The sequence below is a fragment of the Glycine max genome, chromosome 14, assembly GCF_000004515.6.
Source record: "Glycine max cultivar Williams 82 chromosome 14, Glycine_max_v4.0, whole genome shotgun sequence".
NCBI lineage: Eukaryota > Viridiplantae > Streptophyta > Magnoliopsida > Fabales > Fabaceae > Glycine > Glycine max.
The window spans coordinates 45,877,520-45,888,569 of NC_038250.2; the positions used below are offsets into that span (position 1 = coordinate 45,877,520).

An 11,050-nucleotide genomic window follows, 5' to 3' on the forward strand; every position below is an offset into this window, starting at 1 on the left:
AAATCAATTTTTATAATTTTACAAATAAGAAAAACGGTCATTTCTAGATTATTAGTCATAAGATATTAGTATGTAAAATTACATTAAAAAAAAAGATTTTTCTCTCTCACTCGATAATCTGTATAATAAAACTTGAATTAAAAGTTAATATATATTAGTGAAATAAAAATTTAATGCTAATTTATAAAAACCACGTAAACTACATAAAATTGTGCCATTATGTTGGTGTAAGATTAGTAAAATGTATTATAACCATAAAATGATTTAAATATATACATATAAAATATGATATTATTCATTAGTTTTGTATTTAATTATTATAATGATATATTTTCCAAACTTATTTTTATTTTTAAAAAATTAGATTTGAATTTTGTAATTCGCATAATATATATGTTTTAATGTTTTATATTAATATTTTATTAGATTGATGCATTCTAATTGAACGCATTATTGAAGAAGTCATAACTTCTTGACTGCCATCCAAAGCTAAGGATGACGTTTGATTGTGATGCTAGGGATGACGTTAGTACTCTGTCCTTTTTGCTAGTAAATTGTAGTGAGAATTTAATGAACATCAGAGAGATAGAAATAAAAGCTGCTATATCCAGCAATTTGGTTTAAATTTGTTTTTGCTGTAATTTTTTTTTTCTGCAAACCCTGATCCTAATGAGTGTCCACGAAGAAGAGAAAAGGTATTTTAGACAAAAAAGAAATAAAATAATTTCATGTGCTAGGTACATGATCTGTTGGTATTAATCAGGGGGTGTTAGTGTACTGAATAACAAAAAATTAAGGAGTTTTCGGTAACATAAAAAAAAGATGATAAATGTGTAATTAGAATAAAATTAAGGAAGTATTACTATAATTTATTTTTATTAAAAATTATGGTTAGGATACTAATAAAAAAATTAGGATTAGGATAAAAATATGTTTACAATATTTTTTTTATAAAACATATATTTTTAATTTTTAACTAAGATCTTAATGATATTTGTTATATCCAATTTGTAATGATTTTTTTTATTTTTCATTATTTAATTTTGGTCCCTAAAATCATCATTTTTTAGGAATCTTAAAATCAATGTTAAAAAAAAGAATAATTGATTAATTATTTTTTTAACTATTTTTGATAAAAAAAAAAGAGTAAAATTTATCAATTACTCTTTTTTAAATAAAAAATCATTGTTAAAAAAGAGTAATTTATAAATGTTGCATTAGAATGTTAATAGTATGTTTTTTTTTTCTCATAAAGAGAAATATTATAAATGAATAAAAAAGGTACCTGGGGTACCTAACCCTTTTACAAAAGACATTATGTTAGATCCCTACACATTATCCCACCATGGTTACAAAATATTTTAATAAGGTGTTGTTGTTTTTATGTTTTTTTAACCATGTTATAAGTGTATAGTTTTCATTGATTTGTTTGATTGATTGCCAACTTTTGTTGGAAAATTTGCTGATTCGAGTTCAATATATTACTCAAACCGACATAATGTTGGTGTTATTTATTTTATGCTATTTAATTTCTTACAGGCATTCTCCTTCATACCTTCAGGTACATGGATACCACTTTATATGAAGATTTGAATCTTGATTTTCACATTATAAAATATTATCTAATTTTACTAGACTTAATCCTATTAGGGTTTTTTTTTCTTGCCTGGATATAATACTAATTTAATTAGGTTTTTTGAGTGTGGTGCACTCCAGATTTTTGATGTTTTGACATTTCAATTGTATGGGTTTGGAGAAGGTATACTGTCCAAAAGGGGGTGGGTTATAGAACAATCCAGTACTGGTTTCTTTCGAGATTTATTTCGAGATTTAATGGCTATATATAGGACATATTATATATTTTAAAATATTATTTAATTAGAACTTATTAACACACTGATATAAAAAAATAAAAATATGTATATTAACAAAACCTCTCTCTATATAAACTAATATAGAAATAGAGTACTTTCTAAATCAATTCTAAATCCAATAAAAAGTCACATTTTACATTTGTTGTAGTTATAGCTTGGGTTGATATAAAAAGTTTTCACATTCTACATTCATATTTTGACAAAAGTTTTGAAATTAAATTTAAATTTGGATTAAACTTAAGGATGTATATTAACTTTCCAAAAAATACACAAGTCTTGTTTATATAAAACAGAGTTTTTAAACAAAAATTTAACATGTAAACGCACTTTTGAGAGTAATCAAACATGGTATGAAATCAAATTTATTTTCCAAATTAACTCAGTTTGTAGCGAGCATCCGAACAAAAAATCAAACATAACCTATATTATTAAAGTGAGAAGCGATGATTTTAAATTGATTTTCATTACGATTGGTGTACAAAATGACTTTGACAACCAATTGTTGTATCATTAATGAAATTAATGATGTAGAAGTTTACATTTTAAAAAAAATTAATTCCATATATAACAAATCACACTTTCACAACCAATTGCTACACATTCCCGGCATATTTCAGAACAATAAATATACACTGTCATTTACATAAAAACTACTTTTCAAAGTGTATGAGCTATACCCTAAAATTTACATACATATACACTATAAAACTAAATATATGATAAGCATTTTAGAATAAACAATTATGGGACCAGATTAAAACCTAGAATAAAAGTTAAGGGACAAAGGAGTAATTTAGCCATTTTGCAATTTTAATTTTGTCCATAAAATTGAGTGTTTTTCAATTTTAAAAAAAGTTCGTGACGGCGTTTTAAACTAAGCGTAACTGCAACTAACTTATTATAGGCAAATAAAAAATAATGGCCACCATAAACCCCTTGCCTCATTTGTCCAATGGAAAACTTGCCTTAAAAAAATGATAACATTTTTTTAAGAGTTTTTGACAATACACTCCATTTTTTTATACACGTTTAATAGAATCATATTCTCTCTCTTTTTTCTTTTTTAAAAAAAGTATTTCAATGATATTACCTATTAAATTAAAATGCAATTAAGGATAAGAAATTATTAGACTAAATTTTTTATGTTAATGATAAAGCAAATTTAACAAAATTAACGAGTCTTGTTGAACAACACAAAGAAAGGAACGGTGTCAATGGAGCAAGAGGGTCTACTCTAGACCAAAGGGAAAAGAAAAATGAAAAACCAGTTGAAGCTCCAAGTATGTCTTTCCACCCAACTTCAATTCACACTTGTTCTTAAATATGATTTTTGACTAGGGTGTCAATGGGACATGCAAGAGTCTCCTCTAGACCAAAAGAAAAAGAAAAAGAGGAAAAAAAAACAGTTGAAATTCCAAGTGTAGCACATATAGACCGCGACCAGTACTATCTTTCCACCCAAATTTCACATTTCACATTTTGTTCTTTTTTTCTTATGTTTAAAATTATAATGCTTTCTCCATTACAATATCTATTTGAATTTTATTTATTTTTAGTTTTTTCACTTAATGATCGAAAATAATGAATTTTTAATCCCTTATGTAAAATGAAAGCACATGGCTTATAATTTTGAATGACTAAAAATAATAAAATTAAGTACGAATTAATTAATCTGAAAACACACATTTCAATTGATTAAAGATATGTTTAAGACTTTTTTTCTTCAATTCCCATAAACCATGGAAGAGGTATTCAATTCTATCAAGAAACCTGGAAACATGGAAACATGGCCAACCAACTTGATATGCTGTTTGATCTTCTCTAGACCCGAGGAAGAAAATAGTTGCATATATGTAAAAGGAGGAGCTTCAATGAGTTTAACAGATTCTCATAATGTGCAATATATACGTGATTGAATCTAACTAGCTATCCATTTGGGTTACTTTTTTTAAAATTTTTTTTAAAAAAGACAAAAGTATTCATTAATAATATTGAAAGCAGTACAAAGAGTTGTACTGTATAGCTATACTGTTAAGCTACTGAATCCAAAACCAATCATAGGACGAAGGAAGAACCCCAAAAAGTAACCTTCATCCTCCATAATACAAAAAATGAATATAACCAGAAGATGCTGTTTATAGACATCCTAGTGGGTTGTTACACCAAGATGAGTCCCTTCTTATAAAGAATCCACTGCCATGATAGTGCCTTAATGTGGGTCAATATCCCCATAAACTTTGCCCTGCCCTCATTGAATATGATTCTGTTTCTCAAAAGCCAGATGCACCAAACAGTAGCATATCAGAAAATATGTTTTACAGCCTTGGATTTCTTGATGCGAATGCAATCCCCAAGTTGCACATATAAGTCGTGTATTGTACAAGGAATAGCAAAAGATAGTCCCATCCATCCTAGCCCGGCTAACCAGAGTTTATGTGAGAACAAACATCTGAGAAAAAGATTATTGCAATCCTCCAAAAAGTTCTTCATATAACACGCTTGACTGATCTGTTTTTGTAGCTGAAGACAAGTAGGAAGTCTATCCTGTAAGAGTTTCGAAGAAAAGATGAGCAATTTCGATGGGGCTATAGTTTTCCAAAAGGATTTCTCAATAGGAGAGATTGTTGGTGCATGATGAGTGGGAGGATGATAATTAGACAGAATATCATAAGTTGCTGCAACCGAGAACCCTACCACTGAGTTTGGTTTCCAAAACCAAGCATTAGACTAACCTAGCTTCCTGTAAAACATTTTCACCTACATTGGTCTTAAAGTCTGAAAAGAGTTGTTCCTCCCATATCATATATTGGAGGTCTTTTACCCCGAGGCCACCTTTTGACTTTGGAAGAAACATCTTATAGCTAACCCAACATATCTTATTCTCCTCTGAAACCCCTTGCCATAGAAACTTCCTTTGGATGGAAATCAGATTTTTGATCCCTTTTCTTGGTGCTTTGTAGAAAGAAAAGTATCTATTATAAGTCTGCTTTGCTGGTTTGGTCACTACTTGCTTATCTTTCCACACACCTCTTTCAAACCTCGACCTAATCATCAATTTGTTGTCAAATATGAACACCTTATCCAGAGACAAAGCCTAACTCCTTTCATCCCTTTTGTTCTCGAAACGTGCGAATCCAAATTGATGTCCCCTCCTATCTCTTACTCGGAATGACCACCTCGCAAATATTTCCATATTTTTTTAAGAGGTTCCACATATCCCTAGCAACAAGTCTCTGGAAAGTTTGTAAAAAATTGGGTAGTTAGATCCTTCCCATGGTATTCCTTACTCGCTCCACATCCATATGATTACAGTTTCGATCAAACCCCGAACGAGTATTACCTTGTCATTTCCTAACCTCTCGCCACTCCCCCTTTCTCTCCATCTCTCCTTGAATCCACAACTTTTATTAGTTAATGGGGTGTTACGTTGCCATATGATTCTACCCATATGGGTTACTAGTTAAGTAATGATTTCAAACCACTCTAGCAATGATATTGGTTAATCACCATATGACATATAGTCGAGTTTTTCAATTTATGAGAAAAGATTAATAAAACTCAATTACGTCTAATGTGAAAATTGATTTAGATCATAAATGTCCAAGAGTAATATATAATTTCTTAGTTAAGGGGTATAACTGCCTTGCTCCTTAAGTAACTAGTTCATGAGTAAAATATTGCCTTGCTCAATGGGTAACTTACGCAAATGCAGAAGAGATTGTCCTATTTTTGTGTCCACTCCATATACGAATTGTATATGGATTACACTTCATGAGTCCCCCACAATAATTGAAAAGAGGAAACAAAAGTGAAGAAATGCTTTTTTGGGTCTTTGGAAGCTTTTAGATTATAATTACTCAAAATTTAAAGTACGTAGAAAAGAATTTCCCAAGGTCTTTCTTAGTAATTAGGCAAAGTCACATGGATATTTCCAGTTAATTACAATATATATATATATATATGTCGTGTTTTTGTTTTTACTTTACAACCCATGTGATTAATACAATTTCAGGAATAATTTGATTATTTAATGACATATTACTAATGTTGCTAAGAATGGGACGACACAAATCTCCATATATACCCACAAATAAGCCTAGGAAACCAACAACTAGTATTAAATTAGAAAGTGACCTTCGTCAAAGGGAAAATCAGTGCCAAAATGAACAGATGGCACCCGAAAATCCATGTCCAGACGTTGAGATGAATACACATTATCTACATTATTAGTATCAGTTTCCATCATTAAGGGCACAATGGTAGGCTTATTGGATGGTTCAAAATCCTTCAAAGCTGACCACATGCTAGGATTCAACATGTGATCTGTAACATCACTTGGTGTGTTTTCTTTGGGAAATGTTTGTTTTATATTTAAGCTTGGAGGGCTAATGTGGTGATCCTGAACATTAGGTACCTCGGAGTCATGATCAGAATTCAGAAGATCTGTGGCAGAATGTGTAGCCTTGGTGGTGGCATTGCATGTGTGAATTCCAATGTAGGTAGTTCGGTACATATTTGAATTCTCTTGATCCCGCTGCACCTGTTTTTTTGCAAGGCAACCTTGATCATACTTATGACCACACCTGAAGTAACTCCTGCAAATCATTGTTATGAACAAGGTGAGTTAGATGACCAATCTTTAAAAACTGAAATTGGTCATGGTAGAATGAGCATTATGAGTCTAGATTAAGGTATCGTGTACCTATTATAGTGTGTATATATTCATTCCTACTATACCTACCTATAAATTTATTGGTTAGTAATTATATAGTAGTTAAGTTGTTCATAAAGAAAGTATACCTGTATCATCAATGTATTAATAAAAATCATCTGCATGAACTTATTGTTTATATTAATAAGATTTTCTGGTCAAGTATGTCAGTGGGATTAGAAATCTCTAATGTATTGCTTCGTTTACCATTTCTCTTCAATACTCTCTGATATATTTACTGCATTTAATTTGATTCTTTATTTGACACATGTGAATACCTGTAACCTAGCCATATTAGGCAAAGTTTCCTATATATGCTTGTATAACCAACATTTATTGCTTTTGAATTCAGCATTCTGAACCCACTCCAATTGAGTAGCTAATAGTTGTTCTTCTTACAACAACACGCTGTCCCAAGTATTTAGAGAAGGGATTCGATTTTGGTTTAGAAGTCCAACCTATGCAATCTCAAATTCTGGTCTTAACTTCAATAATTTATCACATTTGTTCTCTTCATGGACAGTTTGAATTGTTAACAGTGACCCCTTGGATACTTTTGCACTGACAATATCTAAATATTCACTCCACAAATTTAAGAAACCTAAATAGTACAATAGAAAGATTAATATAGACAGTGACGCGCATTGTTATCTTGGCAGTAAATCAGTTTCAGATATTCTGATATTTCTTTCATTGTAGAGGACAATTGCATATTGCTCACCATATGTTGTTCGGTTGAACCTAATTCGTGCATCTCCAAACTCCCATGTTTGAAGTTTTGGGTTGGCTTTAGGAGTTAGACTAGACCATATCAAGATGCCCCCACAATTTCTTTCCATTGAATCAAACAAAAGAACTTTTGCTAGACATGATTAACCAAGAGGAATGAATTCTCACAAAACTAGGTTTCAAGTATCTAAACACGTAACAAGAATCCAAAGAAAAATTTGGACTAGCTGTGTGAATGATTGTCATTTAGTTTCTGGTTGGTGTATATTTTTTGGTCATGTTCTTATTTCATGGAAGAGTAAGAAACAACCTCGAATTTCTAAATCCTCCACTGAGTTTGAATATCAGACAATGTCCTCTATTTGTTATGAGATTGTTTGGCTCTGTGGATTATTGGGAGAACTTGGCTTTCCTGAACATGAGACTACTACTCTTCAATATTGTAAATTAGTCATATGTATTAGATAAAGTTTCCTTGTATAACTATAACTATAGGAGATTATTATTTAATAGGATTCTCTCCGGGATGAGAGACATTCGGTCAACTCTATTAAAGTAACTATATATCAAATTTAAAATTGAAGTTTTCAAGCCAGAGTCTTATAGAACTATTATATGGCCAACTATACAAAAATGGCAGTAAATACTAATCTTTAAAGAGACAAGTGGAAGTAAGATAAATAAGTATCAAAGACGAATGTGTGAAGGCATACAAAAAGACAAGATACAAAATTATTATATATGAGCAAATAATAGTATGCTACTTATGGTGTAAAATATGATAAAAAGAAAAGTTAGTTTTCAGGTTATTTTGGATACATACTCTCGTAGATTGCATGGTTTTCAATCTTGTAAAAAGAGGCAAAGACAGATATTAGAGGAATTTACTAAAAAAAATTATGATGGATATAACATTTGAGAACTTAGTTTTTAATTAAACTCATGGCACCGTGTGATATATTCACCAGGTTGGATAAAGTTGTTATTGTTCTATTAAAAGGAGGGTCAATTTTCCTTAGACGACAAAAGCTTATTTATTAATTAAATATTATAACCGTATCAATTTCTTTTTATTTGGTGATAGTATTCTCAACGTTCAATTAAGCTAGGTATCAGTTTCCTAATTAATTTTTTGTATAAGCAAAGATTCACCTAAACTTCAGGAAAAAAAATAAAATAAAAAGGATTTTTGTTAAGAGTAAAAGTGAAAACTGAAAAGGTGAGAAAACAAATGCAGGATGTACCAGCTTTTGATCCCCCTTCACCTAAGATAAAAACAAAGACTACCTCTCTGACATGCATCAATATATCTCCTAATTATAAGTTGGTTTCTATAATCAGTATCTACTTGCGTTTAATTTCTATTTTCAGTATGGATCGGAGACTAATATAAGAACTCCCATGGCTTTTACGGCACTATAGCCCATTAAAAGTCAATTTCTAATGTGAAATTTTGGTATATACTACTGGTATCTCAGACAGAAAAAGTCCTACTCGAGATGAATATGATTATTATAAGTGATAAAACTTTTCTTAATAATAATAATTACTTATACAACATATCTAAAATTCAAATTTGTGTTAAAACAAAAATCTCCCAGTATCAGCCGTTGAAATATAAACTACTTTGTCATAACTGACATTTTTGTTGGAGAAATTATACTTATATTTATTTTCTTTTTCATATCATCACTTTTATTCCATATTTTTAATCTTTACTTCTCATTATTACATCATTCAACTTTTCTCTTCTTTCCAACCATGTTTGGTTGAGAAGAAGGAAAATAGTATATAAATATTTAAAATTTAAATTGAACAAAAATGCAAGAAGAATATTGAAGTTTATTTATAGATATCAACTTAATTTTCTTTTCTTTTTCTTCCAATCAAATAGAAGAAAACAAATAAACATTTTCCTGGAGATAGACTATAGGAAATGAAACCTCAAAATAAAGAAGACATACAGTTACGCGTGATGCAACTTTATTATGTATAAATAATCATGTTTACGTATACTGTCCCAGAATTATACTCTCCATGGAAAAGAAAATAAAATAAAAAAATCATAAAGGAAAACAATGATTAACATATATACCTAGGAAATTCAGAATTCAGAACTCCCTTTTGTCCATACTTCCTCCATACATGATTATCATCCGTGGTGCATGAGAGTATGGACCATGACACCGCACTTTTCCTGCGCAACAACAAATTAATCATCAGGAGCATATGCTCCATGCATAATGCATATTTTTTAGGTATTATATAGAACATCGAGAAATGATACATGAATATATCTATCTGACATTTTCTTTTTAAGACTTTTTTTATAATTAATTAAAATTTATTAAAAAAATATTATTTTTATATGTTTTATTTCTTATTTAATGATTATTTTTTCTGATTTATATTAAATAAGAAGTAAAATTTTAAAAAATAATGATTTTAATAAATTCTAACTAATGGTAAAGAGAATTTAAAAAAAAAAGTGTCAGAAAGGAAGTATCATGGTCCATAACAAACTATAACATATCAAGAAATAAGCTCTAAAATGCATCTGTGAAAAATTACAAACAATTATTAACCCTCTTGGATCTGACCCTCAACTAATTAAAATCAACATATAGGAATATTATCCCCACTAATTCAATATATTATATCAAGTCCAACATATATATATATATATGTATAACCTCAAAATGTCTTCACTGATAATAATGAAACAATGTCACACTCTATATGTCCGTACCTCCGTACATATTCCCAATTCAACAAAGCCTCTTATAGTAACCCAAATCGCGGAAACTATAAAAACAAGTGTGACTGTAGGAAAAGAAAAGCAGTATATAGATTCGTCAGAAAGAGATCTGCAAGAATAATTATAACCTTCTATTGTAGCGACCTCTCCCACCCTTTTGGGATCTGTTCTCGCCGGAAACGGCCACCGGCGACCCATTTTGGCCGGAATTCAGGAGACTCCGATGAGCCACCTCATCTGCAGAAGAAGAGTTTATGATAGAAATAGCTTGAGTGAAAGATCTGAGGACATTGGCCGTGAGTTCCTGACAAGAGAGAGACCCTTCACTCCCAAAGGGCTTCTCAAGAAGAACCTTGAGTTGAGTAGCAGATTCCTGACCCTTAACAAGTTCTTTCATTATCATTCTGTTCTTTTTGGCTGAGATACTAATTTCACTTTCAGGACAAAGGGAGTTATTCATTTTCTATAAACTTGTTGGCCTCAGGTTCTAGATGCTTTGGTTTCTCTTTGATTCTGTTTTTTGGTTTGTTTCTTTTATTCTAGATTTGCATAACAGGGTGGCTGGATTTGGTTCTTGGAAGTGGCTAAAGATGAGAAAAAGGAGAAGGGATATAAGCAAGGACAGAAAGAAAGGAAGAGAGAGAAAGACAAATAAATTTCCAATGAGAAATTATCAGATTATATGATATTATCATAGTTCCTAACTGCCTTGCATGATATATAATTTTTTTTTCGTTAAAAAAAATTCGGTGAGTTGTTTCAGAAGGTTTCCTAGGGTTATAACAAACTTCAAAGCATCAAATACTAATCATAAAGATACTCATAAATTATTTATCAGTAACATTTTCACATTAATAACAAAAATCCAACTTATATTCTCATGAAATATAAATTTGTTATCTTTGTTGGCACATAATATATAATTTAGTGTCATTAAACTTTTATCAAAAGTTAAAAAATTGGATATATGACATGTGA

General features: G+C 30.3%; 1 protein-coding gene across 1 annotated transcript; it reads right to left on the bottom strand.

The window, feature by feature from the left end:
• Positions 1-5,880: 5,880 nt before the first annotated feature.
• On the bottom strand, positions 5,881-10,762 carry LOC100796599 (WRKY DNA-binding transcription factor 70). Its single transcript, XM_003544214.4, has 3 exons — positions 10,201-10,762; positions 9,410-9,511; positions 5,881-6,469 (listed from the first exon to the last, which is right to left on the bottom strand). The coding sequence occupies exons 1-3, from the start codon at positions 10,530-10,532 to the stop codon at positions 5,992-5,994; spliced, it is 912 nt and encodes a 303-aa protein (XP_003544262.1). The 5' UTR covers positions 10,533-10,762; the 3' UTR covers positions 5,881-5,991.
• Positions 10,763-11,050: the final 288 nt, after the last annotated feature.